The sequence below is a fragment of the Erithacus rubecula genome (genome assembly GCF_903797595.1).
Source record: "Erithacus rubecula genome assembly, chromosome: Z".
NCBI classification, from domain to species: Eukaryota; Metazoa; Chordata; class Aves; order Passeriformes; family Muscicapidae; genus Erithacus; species Erithacus rubecula.
In genome coordinates, this window is record NC_136661.1 from 30777780 (window position 1) to 30794966 (window position 17187).

The 17187-nt window shown below is 48.1% G+C and overlaps 1 protein-coding gene across 4 annotated transcripts in view; it reads left to right on the forward strand.

Moving 5' to 3' along the window:
* The window catches only part of CTIF (cap binding complex dependent translation initiation factor), a 119228-nt gene extending 113959 nt beyond the window's left edge, over positions 1 to 5269 (forward strand). For all 4 annotated transcript variants that reach the window (XM_079330351.1, XM_079330352.1, XM_079330349.1 and 1 more), the window contains one exon: positions 738 to 5269. In XM_079330351.1, the coding sequence (XP_079186477.1) occupies positions 738 to 953 (216 nt within the window). In that variant the 3' untranslated portion in view covers positions 954 to 5269. The remainder of the gene's footprint in view (positions 1 to 737) is intronic.
* Positions 5270 to 17187: the final 11918 nt, after the last annotated feature.

The following is a 17187-nucleotide window of genomic DNA, read 5'->3' on the forward strand; positions in this document are numbered from 1 at the left end:
CAGATGAGAAGGCAGATTTGATTTTTAGGGTGAGGACTTTGGGGAGCTCTGCTTTGGGGAGCCTCCCATGGACTCATCGCTGTCCAGCCCAAGCTTGGACCTTCTCTGTGGAAGCACACAGCTTGTGCTGCTCGATGGAGGCTCTCCAAGGGGTAATTGTTTTAGAAAAAGCCCTTGGCTGTCTTCAGCAAAGCAGCACGACAGGTATAAATGCAGATCTCGGCAGGGCAGGATTTGTTATGCACACAGGAGCATTCTGCTTATTCCAGCTAATGACTGGGAGTCACTGGGAGCTCTGAATCAGCGAGTAAATGAAGGGCCAGGTAGAAGGCAGGAATACCACATCACAGCCTGCACTTTGTTTTGACAATAGCATGATTTTTAGGTGGGATTTTTTTTTTTTTTTTTTTCCAAAAGCAATCCGTCGCTGCTACCTTTGAAGTCAGTGGGAGCTGAACCATTCACTCCTCCAGCAGCTTGGTGCGGGTGCTTTTGAAAACCTCGCCCTTCGTGTTCAGCTCTTGGAGCCTGCTGCTGGGTGGTTTTGGTTTTCAAAAGCCACAACGCCTTTAACCTTGCCTGCACCAGGCAGGGCAGAACCGAAGGGACGGGAGGTGTCTGTAAAAAGCCGTGGGGGTGTTTTGACATCATAGAATGATAGAATCCTAGACTGTCTCAAGCTAGAAGGGACTCACAGGGATCAGTAAAACAAGGTTGACCCCTTCTTCTCCCGACAGCTGCAGAGCACTGGCCGGCTGCTGGAGGAGCAGCTGCCTGAGATGATGACGGAGCTGCTGGCGATAGCACGCGACAAGATGCTGTGTCCCTCCGAGTCCATGCTGACCAGGTCCCTGCTGCTGGAGGTCATCGAGCTGCACGCCAACAACTGGAACCCCCTGACGCCCACCATCACTCAGTACTACAACAAGACCATCCAAAAACTGACGGCTTGAGGGGGCAGGGCAAGGTGGGGTGGTAAGGGACGAGAAGAAGACATGCGCCTTGATGGGACCCAGCAAGAGCTTTTCTGATTTAAATCCCCCAGCAGACCAAACCCCAGCATGCTCGAGAATATGGGGTGGGGAGGGAGCAGCATGTTTCTTTTTCAGCCACGTCGCCAAGTGCCACCCCTCCTCCCTGCCGTGGTTTTGTTTTAGGGGTTTCTTTTTCTGAACTCATTGCTCAAGCAGCAGCAGCGCATCCCGCCGGGTTATTGTTTGGCTTTCGAAAGAAGACAGAGAATTTGGAAAAGGAGGAGGAAAAAAAAAAATAATCTAAGTGGGGGCTAGTATTGTTTTCACGCCGTCCTCCTGCCTTGCCCTGGCCAACTGGCAGGAGACAGCAGGCAGCAGATGTCTCGGGAGGACAAAGCCAGGCACACACTACACCAGACGCTCATAATTGATGGCTTTTGTCAAGCGGGGCTTGCGTTAGGTCCCCCCCCTCCTTCTCTTGTTTTCGACTTTCTGTGTGTTCCCCCCACCTACCCACCACCCCTTCAGAGGCAGATTGGAGAGCGGGACGACTTTCTTATTTGCACTGGGTTTTCTTTCCCTCGAGCATTCGTAATTTCTTCTTATCTTGTTGTGTTGTTGGATGGACAGTTGTGAGCAGCTTGGGGACGGGGAGAGCAGCGCCTTCCCTCGAGCTGGGTGATGGTTTATGTGAAGATGCTGAAGCAGAAGGAGTGTTTTAAAGGAGTCCTAAAGCCACTGCAGAAGTTACGTAGCCACCATCATCTTGCCAGTAACCTCCTCAGTGGATTGAGAAATGTGTCCTTTGAGCTGGGGGCTCTAAAAACAGGGGATTCTGTGGCTCTTGCTGTTCAAGTCGCCGTTATTCCTCAGCCACTATAATCATTTAACATTTTTTTGTAAATTTTTTTTTTTCCATTGAAGGAGTGCTTTATTGTTATTACTGTCATGGTTGTAATTATACATTTAAATCCAGGCCTGTTATAGTTGGGCCTAATAATGTACAGGGCAAGGGAGAAATGAAGGTTTGATGTTCTTTGGAGACTGGTAAAGAGAAGACAAGCAGCGTATAGCAAAAAAAGAGAAGAGGGAAAAATAGAAAAAGCCAAAAATAGAAGTTTTGAGCCTGGCTTCTAACTAGCTGAATATGCTATCCAGCGTTCCTAGGTGTGCAGTGAGCAGGAGCAGCACTCAGTGTAAGCACTGTCCCACGCTCAGTGTCAGTGGCACAGTGCCATCGAGGGATGGTGACATCTTCAGAGAGGCAGAGTGTGCCCAGGGATCCTCAGGCTGCTCCAGGAGCCTCTCATTTCTCCGTGCTGGAGCATCCTGAGGCAGAGGACAGCTGTGGGGAACAGTGGGGAGATGCCACCTGGGGGCTGAGAGGCTGGTCCAGGGCAACACCTGAATCATGAAAACACTTGGACTCCTTGTTTGCTGATCCAGCAACACTTTGACTTAGGAAATCCCTCCAGGTGCTTTTTCTAGTGAAGCCTAGCGAGGGTGCAGGCTGCCTCATCCTGCCTGCAGGAGCCAAGGAAGGCATGATGCTGTCAGCCCATCCTGGTTTCTTCTCACTGTTCTATTTATTCCTTTGATGACAAGAGAATTTATGACACAAGGATGGAACACACGGACCCCAGACCAGGCAGGCTGGGCCTGAACTCAGCAGCTCAAACCCATTTTTCCGAGCAAAACGTTGCGTTTCTGGTGGCCTGTAGAGAAGAGAGATTTCACCCTGACCTCCTTGGATGTGCAGTATGTTCTTGGGTGCCTTATGAATGTGCTGGTCTGTCTGTGATGGGGAGGAAACTTTTGCTGCAAAATTTAAAGGGCAGAAATTTTCAGCAGAAAATGCATTTGCAAGGGTGTGAAAGTCGTGATGCTGCAGATCAATACTATCTGAATTTTCGTCTGGTTGTCTGCTGATCCAGTTTTCATTCTGCATTTGGAGCAAGAGGACCTGGAAACGGGAGCTTCAGTTTTCCTGTCTACCTAGAGAGCAGCAAAATGATTGCTGAGTTGACTAGAATTGTCTGGAAAAAATTTAACTTTTGCTTCACTTAACTCAAGCCCAGGAGCTTCGCACAGTGACGGCGCCTTGCGTTGGGTCAGCTTCATTAGTAGCAATGTGGTTTGATAGTATTAATGAGCAGATGAACTTCATTAAGGAGGCAAAGCCCATCAGTATTACGAGGCTCAGGGCTCTGCCCATTGCTCTTTGTTTTTTCTGCTCCCTGAATTCTCAAGGAGTGGAGGAGAAGGGGATATAACACCTATCACAGTGCACTCAGGCAGAGTGTCAGTCTTCTGGGAGAAGGCCTGAAAAACAGTTTTGTCTTGTTTTTTTTTTCTTGTTTTTTTTTCTCTAAGAACAGAAAAGTCCTGTAGTAGGGACAGCAACCTAATGGGTTGGGGTGCCATGGGTCCTGCCAGCAGTGATCCAGACTGCCACTCTGGCCCCTGCAGCTTCTCACTTCCCACAGAATTTTTTCTTGGGATGTAGTGGAAGAAGAAAAAATAAAAGAAAAACACAGATAATTGGGGATTTTGTTTCTATAAACTTGAATATTCACCCATCAGTGCATCAGGAGGCATTCAAAGTCAAAGTGTAAGCCACAGGGCAGAATTTCTCCTAAAGCATTTCCCTACCCCTACCTGCTGTGAGAGCTTTTTCAATTTTCTCATTGTGGGGCAATCCTGCAACTCCCACTGACCAGGCTTCGCCCACGACTTTCCCTTCCAGCACTGGAAATGAAGAACTTTTGTGTGAAATCCGTCGTTTTTTAATGTATTGCCATTTATCTCTGCTATTAGCATACATTCATCCAGCCATTAACTGCTTTGATACATCAGTCACTCTGTTGATGTCCGAGAATCAAAATATTGACCAAAAATGGGGGGGTTTTCCCCTAAAATCACATGCTGCCAATGGTATCTTTCTGAAGTCCATCAGCAGGAAGCCGGCAGGCACATCTCATCATTCACCAGGGTACCGTGTTGGGGAAAGAGGCACCACGAGGACATTTGATGGGCAGGATGGGGAACAGTGCTGGGGAATTTTTGGGGATAAGAGCACCTGGGGATCCTGTAGTGTTTTCTTCTCTCTCTCTCTTTTTTTTTTTTTTTTTTTTTTTTTTAACTTTTGGCTTACTTTACAGACTGTCGCCAAAGAGCGCAATTCTGCAACGAGCGTTTTTAGGTGCAAAGCCACCAGGTACGTGTCCCCAAATCAGCCAGATTCCATCTTTGCTGCTCAGTAAAAGCATCTGTGTGGGGTTTTACTGTGTTGTCCCCATACAGCTACATCAGCAAAGAGGAAAATAACCCCCTCAGGCCAAATATGTGTGGGGCCAAACCTCAGGGTGGTGTGGACGTACAGCATCACCTCTGTGCCCATCTCCCTGGGATGCAGAGCAGGTTTGCTGACACCCTGACAGGCTCCCCAGCTTATTATTCGCCTCATTCCTGGTAAAAACCTTCCCAAACTGATGGTTTTGCTACACAGAAAGTGACTTGCTTGGTTTCCCCATGAGGGATTCCACTGCTGTTCAGAGAAGTCTCGTGTATATGGAGGTGAAACAAAAATGGGGAGTTAAAGAAAGGAAAAGTAAGTGATTTTTTTGGTTCCCCTCTTTCCCTGAAGGAGATTAATTGGTATCTATTCTTGGCATGATTGATGGCTTTGAAAGAAAACTTGTCAGAATAACTTATGATTTATTTTCGTGCTTATTTTTATAACACCCCTCACTTGGAAATCTCTCAAAATCTTAAATATGATTTTTTTTTTAATTTCCCTGCTGGGTATTTTATGGCTTTACACTAATTTTGCTCTTCTTGGTGGTAGCTATTAAGCAGTCCTGGTGATATTTTCAGTATTTTTTCAGAAGAAATCATACTAAAGGTTGCAAAGTCCACTGTCAATAGCCAAGGGAGCTGCGGTGTCCTGCAGAACACGGAGTTAATGCTAGAAATTATTTTTGGTTTTTTTTTTTTAATGTATTTATTTGCATTTGAAAAAGCGACATTTTTAATTTAATCATATTTGTTAAACTAAGCGCTTTAAAAAAAATTAAAAATAATAAAAAAAAAAAAGGAAAATGGTTTTGGGGAGAGTAAAGACTAGATATTCATACTTAGAGAAATCACAAACTCATCGTTTTCAGCATTTCAGAGACTGTTAAAACAAGGGAGCTCATAACTCTTTGTGGCGATTCAGTCTTTGTTTATAGAACATCCAGACCCACTGTATGCTATAAAATGCATCATCTGAGTAATAAATGTTTAAAGCTTGACATTTCCCCTCTCTTTGTGGGTACGTGCTGTCGCTTCTCCTGCTCCAGGAGGTTCCTGCTTTGGTTCAGGATGGAAGGAAGGGAATGCGTGGGTGGTGGCAGCAGAATATTGATCCCTTGTGTTGGAAATGCAGCTCAGGAGGGCTCTGGGGGGAACCCTCAGTGCTCCTGGCACTGGTCACACCCTGCTGCTCCTCCTGTGGGGTTGGTCCCTCTCCCTGTCACTGCTCACAGGGATGAGGGTGAGGGAATGGTGCAAAGGGCTCAGAGCTCCATGGGTGATGGATTGAGCCCCTATCCTGGTCTGCCTCCCACTCCCCTGCTCCCAATCCTCTGCCCAAATTCAATTTCCCACCTCTTTGTGTCCTCCCTACCTGGGAATCTTTTAGAGGACACCTGATTTAATCACATACATTCCACCCAGTGCTACAGCAACCAGGGCTTAACCACTGCTGGCTGTCAAAAATAGTCTTTGAAAATGATACTCATGGTGTTTATCACAAAATCACAATATTCTGAGTTGGAAGGGACCCACAAGGACCATCATGTCCAGCTCTTCAGTGAATGGCCCATACTGGGCCACAACCAGCACCACGCTCTCACCAACTGAGCCAATCTCAGAAAGAACAGGTTTCCTCCACGGTCTCCTCTGGAAAACCCTTCTCAAGCCCAAGACAATTAATTTTTGCCTCTTTTACTGGCCTGAGATGAAAAGAATGGGAAAAATGAGATGGAAGGTGAAACAAGGAGTGAAAACACCCCCAGGATCCCACAGGGAGAGTCACTCCTCTAACCCCCACATTTCCCCCTTCATTCCCCAGTGCCAGAGCATCTTCTCCCTCTCAAGTCAGGGGCTCACAGGACACAATCCAGCACCACACATGTCCAAACTGCCCTGGGCTCACCTCTCCCAGAGCCAAAATATTTGCTGCAGAGAGCAGGGCATTGTGGGAAACTCCCTGCCTTGCCATCATCAGTGGAGGTGTCTTGGCTCCAGAGTGATTCCTGCATTCCCTGCACACCTCACCTTCTGCCCCTGCTTCCTTCAAGCCATGATGGGCTTGAAACTGAGCCTCAGAAAGTTAAATTCAAGGACATTTAGAATTTAGATCAGAAACTGGGAAGGAATTGCTGGCTGGGAGGGTGGGCAGGGCTGGCACAGGGTGCCCAGAGCAGCTGTGGCTGCCCCTGCATCCCTGGCAGTGCCCAGGGCCAGGCTGGATGGAATTGGATCAGCCTGGAACAGTGGAAAGTGTCCCTGCCCATGGCAGGGGGTAAAACAAGAGGGTCTTTAAGGTCCCTTCCAACCCAAACCATTCTGTGATCTATGAAATAGCATACCTGACCTTGTGCCACCCTTTCCAAAGATCCACCCCTATAGATCCCCATCATGAGTCCCACCCTGCAGCCAGACCCTCCAGCTCTGGTGTGCTGGAGTTTGGCCTGTTCATACTCAGGGGTTTGAGCATCTGGACCAGCTCTGGGAAGAGTTTATCAAAACTGGAGTTGGGCTGGGAGCAGGCAAGCCAAGAGCAGAGACAATCCCTGGGGCCCCTGGGACCACCAAGATGTATTAAATGAGAAAATAACCTGCAGTAACACAAGATTAGGAGCAGATGGATGGGCATCACTACAGAGCCCAAGCTTTTAAGATGCAGGAATATTTCTGTGAATTCCTCATGACTGCCAAAAACCCAGACAGCAGCAAACAGACTCCATGGATCAGAGTGAGATTGCTTGGCTTCCCTAAAACATAGCAAGCCTGCAAATAGCCAGGATGCAGGATGTTCTCCTCTTCCAGCAGCTCTGCATCTCTGCTGAGTGTTAAAGGGAGTTTTTAAATGCTCCTGCTGGTGGCAAAATGAAGAACAAAGATAAGTAACCTTATTGTAACTGCATTGGTACTCTGTTTCTCTGCTGAACTGTGGTTTAAGTGATTGCTGCTTGGGATGCAAGAAAAACAGTGATATTAAAACAATAGTGCACATTACAAGACTGTGGCCTCTGCCTTTTGTATCCTGCACTATGATGCCCAGTTATAAAACTGGATACTTGTGTGGCTGCATAAATGTGGCTGCTGAGCTTAGCTTGTTGTCTGTCCTGCTCCCCAGGATTTCTCTGGACTCTAGAGAAAGATTTCTGCAAGAAATACTGCATCCTTGGGCTGTAAATTACTGATGTTAACATTTTTAGGAATGTAGATATGGCCTCTACCCCTTGGAGGCGTCACTGTGGTTATTTTGCTGGTACAGGTGAGTGTGGGGTCTCAAGAATGGGTGGTCCCAGAAATGGATGTTTGGTTTTGTCTGCCCAGAATCAATTGGAAAAAAAAAAAATGTCAAGTCCCTCTCAAGAGAAATTCCAAAATTTCAGAATTGTATTCTGTCCTAAATCATCCCAGTTTTTCACCAAAGTGTTTTGTTTCAATGTATGTTGTGTTGCTGTAGCAACAACATTTAAACAAATTAGATTTTTATTAGCTCAGGCCTTTTCAATAACTTCCCACAGAGCTTTTCCATCAGAAGTTTCCACTTGGGGAAAATGATGCCAGGAGATGGCAACAATCTGATGGGAGAAATCACCTTTGCCACGGTCCTGGGCTTGCTTCAGCCTCTGCTGCTCTCCTCCCAGCCCTGCCAGAGGAAAATGCACCAGTGTTTCTGTCCCCCCTGTCATGACACATGGGGTCTTGCAGTTAAGACTTCAGGTTGGACACCAGGAAGAATTTCTCCAGGGAAAGGGTGGTCAGGCCTTGTGAGGGGCTGCCCAGGGAGGAGGTGGAGTGTCCACCCCTGGAAGTGTCAGAGGAATGAGTGGCCATGCCACTGCTGGCTGGGTAACAAGGTGGGGATTGATCACAGGCTGAACTCATTATCTTGGAAGGTTTCCCAAGGTAAATGATGCTGTGAGGATGGGCTGGGACTGCACAGACCCTGCTGGGGACCCTACAGCAGTCACTGGTGGTGGAGCTGTGAGCATAAAACAGGTCTTGGAGCAAATCCCTGCAACTGGTGGGAGTGTGGGAACAGCTGTGTGAGGAACTGGGCTGCAGTGGGAGTCTGCATGAGCAGGAGAGGACGTGGAATCACAGAATCACAGAATCACAGAATGATTTGTGCTGGAAGGGACCTTAATGATCATCTCATTCCATCCCCCTGCCATGGGCAGGCCAAGACAGGGGTCCAAGAGGTTCTGTGGCATCTAGGACCTGTCCCAAGTCCATGTGTTTATGAAGTCCAAGTGGTTATTTCCACCCTTGTACAGGCAGCACCAAGCCTGGGTTTTATTTGGAGCGTGCTTGAAGGTGCAGATGGAGCACTCAGGTTTCCCAATCCAAGGGACAAATCCTACCTGCTCTTGCTCCACACAGGCACCAGGGAGGAGTTCCTTCTGGCTGCTGTGCTGTGGGTGGAGGTGGGCAGCAAGCAGTGCTCTTTTACCTCTAAAATCAGCAACAGTGAGCTCTGCAGGAGCCTGAGCTTTCTTGGTGCAGCATCCTGGGCTCTGGCATCCATGCAGAGCCAGGATTCCATGCCCAGGTGGGTCATGAGAGACCATGGCCAGGTGTCAGCTGAGCTGGGGCTTCCCCAGCCACCATCAGACAAATTATGTCACTGGCACCTTTTCTTTTTTTTTTTTGCTTTTTCTTTCTGGCATAAAACCCTAAATCCTGGTCAGCATTTACTACTCCCTGCTCTGATCACAGAATCATGGAATCTCAGAATGGTTTGGGTTGGAAGGGACTTAAATATCATCTCATTCCACCCCCTTCCCTGGGCAGGGTCACCTTCCACTATCCCAGGTTGCTCCAAGCCCCATCCACCCTGTACATTTCCAGGGATTAGCAACTTTCAATCTCAGAAAGCAATTTTTTTTTTTTTCCCTTATAATTTAAAATCTTGAGGTCCTAAAGAGGTCAGTATTCAAAGCAAGGCTGGAAGATTCTGCAGATTAGGGTGGGAGGAAAAACTGCACCGGGGGATGGGTTATCCAAAACCTGTCTGCTGGTAATTACACATGTCGGCTGATGAAAAACTGGTTTGAGGGCAAACACCGTAAAAATATTGCTGTGGGGAGAGAAAGAGGACAAGGATTGTGAAATCCAGTCGGCAGATTGTTTTACAGCAAAGGTAACTTCTCTCCCCAGGGCTGGATTTTACAACTCGTGTAAGAAACCAACCCCCAGCTAGCAGGGCTGCTCTGCTCTTCTTTTCAAGCACAAAAAATTCAGGGTATTTGTCAGAAACCCTGGGTCTGTGCTGGTTTCTTAGAGATAAATGCAGTCTTGTTCTGGGGGATGGTGAAGTTTGGGGCAGGGATTGTGTTGCATGTGGTGATTGCAATTAGTTTTTACAATGATTGCCTGGGCACATACTGCTGTATATATTCTTTATATAAAACTGCATATCCATTATATTTTTGAGTACTTGAAGGGTGCTGCAGGGGCTCACTGCTCTTCCAAGAGGACCAAACCCAAATAACCCAACTGAGTTCTGTTTTTCAGCTCAATTTACACTTTTTTTTCTCCCCCATTTGCTCTCTGTCCTGTAATTTATATTTCCCTTTGCTCCCTCTGTGTTTCCAGCCCTGTGCTGTCCCTTTTCACAGCTGGGGATGTCTCCTCCTTGGAATAGATGAATTGTCCTTCTGCCAGTCATCACTTGCACTCACATTTTGGGGACAGGTGACCATCCTGGGTCCCTGCAGTTCACATTTAGGTCCCCAGAATGTTGCACAAGGATTTTCTCCCTTTGTTAACACTTTCTGCAAGCACTAAAGAATCATAAAAGCCCAGAATGGTTTGGGTTGGAACCTTCAGGGTTATCCTGTTCCCACTGCCATGGTTCCCACTATCCACTCTTGTTTGCTCCAAGTCCCATCCAACCTGGCCTGGAACATTTCCAGGGGTGGGGAGTCCCATAACTTCAGTTTTCCCTGGGGATGCACTGGATTTGCATCCCAAAATCCCCCTAAGAATCACCTCCACTCGTGTTCCCCTGGAAATGTTAGGAGGAGGTTGCAGGCAGCCTCATCTCTTCTTGTGCTTCCAGCCCCTTCTCTCCCCTAATTACCTTCTTCTCCAGCTCTGATTCCTCCAGTGGTGCTGGATTTAGGTGACATTCCTAAGGGAAGCAATGGGGAAAAAAAAAAAAAAATCAAAAAAACCCCATAAAAATAAATAAAATTAAATTTAAAATTTAGAAAAAAAACCCTAAAAAAACAAACAAACAAACAAAAAAAAAACCCTAAAAAAATTTAAATTTTAAAATAAAAATAAAAACAAAAATAAAAATAAAAATAAAAATAATAAAAATAAAAATAAAAAAAAATAAAAATAAAAATAAAAATAGCAGTCTGACAAACTGTTGTTCCTTGGAGACCTGTCACAGACACAGATGGGGAGAGCCAGCCTCGTGGCACAGGGATGCACTATGGGGGATGCTCCTGTGGGGTGTTTGGGATGCTTGGCCTCGTTCTTCTTGTCCCACCTGCAGGTGGGCAGGAGTTTTTGGGGACATCCAGGGGGGCTGGAGAGGGTCAGGGCTGGCTCACCCCCTGGGTGCTGTGCTGGAGCCTGTTTTCTGCTGGGAATTGTCAGAACGAAATTAGAAGTAGGTTGAACTTTGTCTACAGCTTGAACTGAGGCTGAACTCAGCCCTGTTTTGTTTTAGTTTTTCAAAGTTCAGTGGAGTTCACAGGGAGGGAGGCGAGTGGGGGGCACTGGATTATTTTATTTTATTATTTTATTTTTATAATTTTATTTTGATTGTTTTATTTTAACCTGGTGTTTCTGTGGTTTCACTCTAGTTTGATTCCTCCTCAGATTGGAAAGGCTCTTCTCGTGGTGTTCCTGGTCCGAGGTGGGGATGTGGTGGCTCAATACTGCCACAGGATTTATTCCATTTCAGCTGTGATTTAATCCATTTCAGGAGTTTGTGGCTGGGGTGGTGCAGGGTTAACCAAGCCTTTCCCTGGCTCAGCCCAGGATGAGAAGATGAAGGGGAAAACTGGACTGGCAGAACCACAGCAGTCTGCACTGGAGATGCTTCAAGGGATTTTGGGCACATTTTTGTCCCATGACAACCACCTGGGCTTCCAGACAACCTTCCAGCACCTCCTAATCTTTATTTCTCATGTGGCCACCCCAGAGTGGAGGTGGATTTGCTTGCCTGGACTCAGGCTGTGTGACCCACGAGCCAGAGCTGTGCTCCCTGTCCCTGACCCCGTGGGTTGTGCAAGCTGCTGGCCCCGTGCAGAGGTGTGTGGGTGGTGCAGGGAGCACGTACAGCACTCTGCCCCTCACTCTGGGGACACAGCAGTCCCCTCTGGGCCAGGGGGGTGGTGAAAGCAGCAGCACAAGAGCGTGGAAATTGAGGTTTCACACCAAACCCATCTCAGAGGGGCACTGCATCCCTCCATGGACAGCTGTGTTCCCAATGAGCCTTCCCTTCCCAGAACAGACAGGAGGCTTCTGCCACATGGTTTTTCACCTCCTGAATTGCTCAAGAGTTTGTGGAAACTTCACCAGTTTTTTAACAAAGATGCCTCCTAGATCACGGACACATCTAGGGAATTCGTAGGGCAGACTGATTTCCTGGAATAGAACCCACTGGAGGAAAAGTCCCTCCAGGCTGGCTTCTAACTATGACACATTTGATAGCCATTCAAGGACTACTGAGAAGCTTGTCATTTGTCTCTGTGAGGCCTCAGACAGAGTTTCATCATCAATTCTGACTGTTCTGTGAAATAAAACCAGCTAATGTAGCAGCCCCACAATTTCTGGGGTTTTTGTAGAACGTATTACAGGGGTGGTTTTTTGTTTTTTGGTTTTTTTTTGTTTTTTTTTTTTTTCCCCTGCATGGTTTTATATCTGGGTGCAAAGTGACTTTATCCCTACTGCACCTATTTTTCTTTCCTCCTGGCAGGGTGACCTGCCTTGTCCCATGGTGGCACGGGCTGTGGGTGTGCCTGAGCCGCCGCCGCTCTCAATGAACTTTGGCACCTTAAACCGTGGAAAACCCGACGTGCCAGAGGGAGGGATAGGTGCCTGGCGTCCAGGAGATCAGATTGCCCCAGGGGATTTGCTGGGAGTCCCATGATGAGCCTGGAAGGAAGCCCAGACGGCAGGGCACCGCCGTGCTTTCCACCCAGGGCACTCGGCCGGGGTCCCTGGAGGACAGCTGGTGGCCTTTGTCCCTTACTGTCACCCTTGTGCGTGCAAACCCCAACCCTACCTCAGCCCAAAGCCTTGATGGGGTGGGCTGAGCCCACTCCATGGCAGCGGGCAGCCTCCTGAATCCCTGCTGTGTCCCAAGGGACTGTTCTATGCTCACCCATGAGCTGTATCCACCAGGCTCACCCCAGGGGCAAGTACCTTGGGGTGGGAGGTTTTTTTGGGACAAGTCTGGATCTTCAGCTGTGGCTCACTTCCCTGTGCTGCTCCAGATGCAGGGGATGTTCTGTTCACCCCCAGTTCACGTGAGCTGCAGCTTGGCCACCAGCACCATCCATCCTGCTCAGCCTCCCGGGGTCATCCCAGGTCCCCAGGTCGCTCTTTTTTGCCCCCAAGGTGTGCAGTGGGAAATCAGCAGTGACTGTTTTGTGGGCAGATGAGTAACCCAGTGCTGCAGAGGTTTTTTTTTCATGTCACCCCTCTGAGCCCTGCCCTCCCTGTGAGCTATTCCTAGGAGTCCTTGCCCAAGAGCTCTGCCTCCAGGAAATGCCATTATCAGCCGCCTGCATCGGCTGCTCCACTTGGAGCTCCTGGGGCGCCCCATCCCAATCCAATTTCTGCTGGAAGGAGATAAGACAAGGAAAGGAGATAAGGGCCAGCCACAGGCTGGTCACCCTGACTCACAGGGGACAGGTGTCTGCACGGGGGGGGGATGCTGTCAGAGCAGCCCTGGCACTGGTGGTAGGAGTGGCATGGGCACCCAGGGGTCCCCAGGTTTTTGGGACAGCTGAGAGGGACCAGGGCTGAAGCACTAGGGGCAGATTGAGGTGATGAATCACCTCCTTCTGGGGCATACACACAGAGAATTTTCAAGTTCAGGGCTAAGAGAGGCTTTGCATAACTCTGTTCTCATCCCTGTGCGTGCTGCAGGGTGAGGGGTTCCTCCCTCCACAATCTCACACCTCCTTTCCCCTTAGCACCCATCTTACAATGCCAAAAGTTGCCAGAAAGCAACAGAAATAGAAAGAGGTGATGGTTAGAGACCACCCAGTTATCCTCCCAGCTGGTCAGTGGCAGCTGAATACCTTTAATTAAAACTAAATGGTTAATAGGAAGCTGAGCAAAGGTCTCCCTGCCGGCACAGGTGCCAATGGAAATCGTGCTGAGGGCTGAAGTGCTCTGTGTCGAAACAGCCAGGCTCCACCTTTGCCAGGGCACTGCCATTGCCACAGAACCTCACTCCCAAATATTCTCACTCCCTGGTGCTGCTGTGCCTCTGAGGAGGGACATCCCCGTGGGTGCCCTTCTGCTCCTTTCCAAAAGGGGCTCTTGTCTCTGACATGCAGTTTTGGTATGAAGTGTTTTTTTTTAAAGCTGGGGAAAGTTGTATTTTGACTGTTGCCCACTTGAGGTGGGGGGTGGAGAAAAATGAGGAGTTACCCAATGCAGAGCAGTTTTCCAAGGCTGAGAAGCAGGAGGTTGGAAGTAATAATTAATCGACAGCGGCTGGCAGGGGCTCTGCTCACCTCAAACAACCTGGACTAAGGGTCACTTCACAAAGGTGGCTGCAACTTAGAGAGGAAAAAACCTTGTCCTGGTCTGAGGGAGATAAAAAGAGAGAAAAAAGAGATAGGGAAGTGAAATAAGGAGTGAAAACACCCCCAGGATCCCACAGGGAGAGTCACTCCTCTAACCCCCACATTTCCCCCTCCATTCCCCAATGCCAGAGCATCTTCTCCCTCTCAAGTCAGGGGCTCACAGGACACAATCCAGCACCACACATGTCCAAACTGCCCTGGGCTCACCTCTCCCAGAGCCAAAATATTTGCTGCAGAGAGCAGGGCATTGTGGGAAACTCCCTGCCTTGCCATCATCAGTGGAGGTGTCTTGGCTCCAGAGTGATTCCTGCATTCCCTGCACACCTCACCTTCTGCCCCTGCTTCCTTCAAGCCATGATGGGCTTGAAACTGAGCCTCAGAAAGTTGAATTCAAGGACATTTAGAATTTAGATCAGAAACTGGGAAGGAATTCTTGACTGCGAGATTGGTCTGACCCCGGCACAGGGTGCCCAGAGCAGCTGTGGCTGCCCCTGCATCCCTGGCAGTGCCCAGGGCCAGGCTGGACTGGGCTTGGATCAGCCTGGGACAGTGGAAGGTGTCCCATGCCCATGTTGTTCCATTCCCAGGAGGTGGAATGAGAGGGTCTTTAAGGTCCCTTCCAACCCAAAACACTCTGTGTTTCTCTGATCATCACCCTTGACGAAGCAGACATCATTAAACACTCATGAAAACACAATTAAATGTATTTCAGTGTGTATTTTTTCTCAAATAGCCTGAATTAAAATATGAGGGAGAGTAAATGGAGCTCTTTGACCAAAATGTCTGCAATATGTGCAGAATTTTCAAGCAGGAAATAAGTGTACTGTCTTATTCTTGCATTTAAAACACTCTCAGCAGACATGCAGTTCATGCTCAAAATTCACTGCTTTACTACACAGATCCCAGGTCAGGTCTTCAAGTGGAAAAAACATTCCTAGTTGTGCTGTGTAGGGCTGGAGATTTTTACTCTGCTTAGGGGTCTGATGTCTTCTGTCTGAAAGGGAAAGCCACTGTGCACTTGTGGCTGATGCTTATCTCACTGGCAATGCTGTTCCTGGAATTCCAAGGTCCTCCTTATCTTCAGCAGAGTCAACTGTATCATCAGAGATAATTACAATAAATAGCACAAAATGCTTTCCCACATCAGAATGTCTTTGTGGAAAAAACCCATCATTTCAGAATGGATAAAACTGCTGTGCATTTGACCCATTTTCATTTAATGCCTGGCAAGGCTGCTCCCTGCCCAGCACAAACCTGGAGACTTCACTCTGAATTTCCAGGGAATCCCATGGGCAGGAACTGGACCAGTCCAGGGTTCCCAAACCATACAGACCTCAGAGGAACCCCAGATTTCTGCTGGGTGTTTGTATCTCTTTGGGAATGGGATCCTCAAAGACACCCAAGGGATGGTTGGGAAGTTGAGCTGGAACTTGTCAAATCCCCCAATCTCCCTCTGGACCTATTGCAGCCTGGCACTGAAAACAGCTGCCCTTACACACCCATCCCTCACCTCAGCAAACCATGAAGAGCTGGCAGATAGATATTACATTCTGGAATAACGAGAAGAAAAAAGGTATTTTAATAAACAGCATTTACCCGAATAAGTGGTGTCTACTGAATCCTGGATAATGACTTACTAATAAAGGTGGTAAACTAGTAACAGAGAGAGTCTGGAGGATGGTGTGTAAAGTGCTCAGAAAATCAAAAAGGAAGCTTGAAGGACCTGGTGCTATCTAGTCTAAAGAATTTTTTAAAAAGACAAAGGGATATTGTAAATCATAAAACACGGCCGCCGAGGGAAAGGAAACAAACCCTTCATTATCCCAGAAGAAGGGCTGAGATGTCATGGCTTAACCTGCAGGAAGGAAGATACAGCCAAGGTGACAGACAAATAATAAAGGCCTGGGAAAATTGCCTGAGAAATAACATAGTAGTGCTGCATTTATGATTTTTTAAGAATGGGCTGGAAAAACAGCGATTGCAGGTAGTTTAAGGATGTCTGGATTGTCCTTGGGATCGGCAGGATGTGAATTGGTTTAGAGTGCTCTCTTCCAGCACCATTTTCTATAAATTCGAGGTTTTTTGCTTCCTTGGCTGGATTGTTTTGAAATTCAAAGAAATACTTCACTTTGGCATTTTCCTCAGACCAGTCCTGCAGGGATGATGCCTTCCCCTCCAGCAAGGACAGCAAATATCCAAAGGGGGGCAATAAACTTGGAGCAGGGACCTGTAACAGCAAAACCCAGGGATGTGGTAGACATTACTCCAGATATTCAAGGTACAGTGCTGGACAGGTGGGAGCTCAGTTCCTAAAATGTTATCTTCCAGATAGGTGTTCCAGCCTTGAGAGATTTGTTCCCATGAGATGCTGAGTCTGTCGATACGGCCCTGTCAAAAAGACCAGCCTAAACATGATAAATCCTTTTGAAGTTCCCCCTTAAGCTCCAAGAATGGACAAAATTATGGGAAAACAGCAATGAAGGAAAAAAACCAGGCAGTCCTTTGAACCCCCGGAGTTTTTGTAGAGAGGAGGGATGTGGCATGGAGAAACTCCATGGAAAAAGCTGGGCCTGGAGAGCCTCTGTTTGGGAAGATCCCAAAAATTAATGAGGTTTTAAGGAGGGGTTACGAGAGGAGGGTGAGCAGGGAGTGGCTAGGAGGAATTTTAATTAACATCAACGTTTGCAGCGTTATTTAATAAGGTCCAAAAAAACATCTGAGTGCAATGAAACCAGAATTTTCAGAGCAAACCAAGCAAGTGTGGGGCTGGGGGAGCAGTGTGGGGTATGAGGAAGAGGGGGAAGGTTCTGGGGAGAGAAAAGTGGTTTGGGGACAATGGCAGGGTGGAGCAGAGCTGAGCATCCCTGGGGTGGGAGAGGCTCCTGGGGCTGTGCCCAGTGCAGGGACACCCCAGGTGACATTTAGGGAGGTACAAAACCAGCAGCATCATCAGCTGCTCTTGGCTCTTTGGTGGCACAGAAACCCCAGCTGAGGTGCAGGGTGCACTGAGGGGCTGCAGCCTGGATTAACACCTTGCAGAGCTGCATTCCCAAAGGGATGGAGTGGAAGGGGACCCTGGGGACAGCCCCCAGCCCCGAGCAGCAGCACAGGAGGGCACACGCCGCACCAGCACCAGCTTTGCCCTG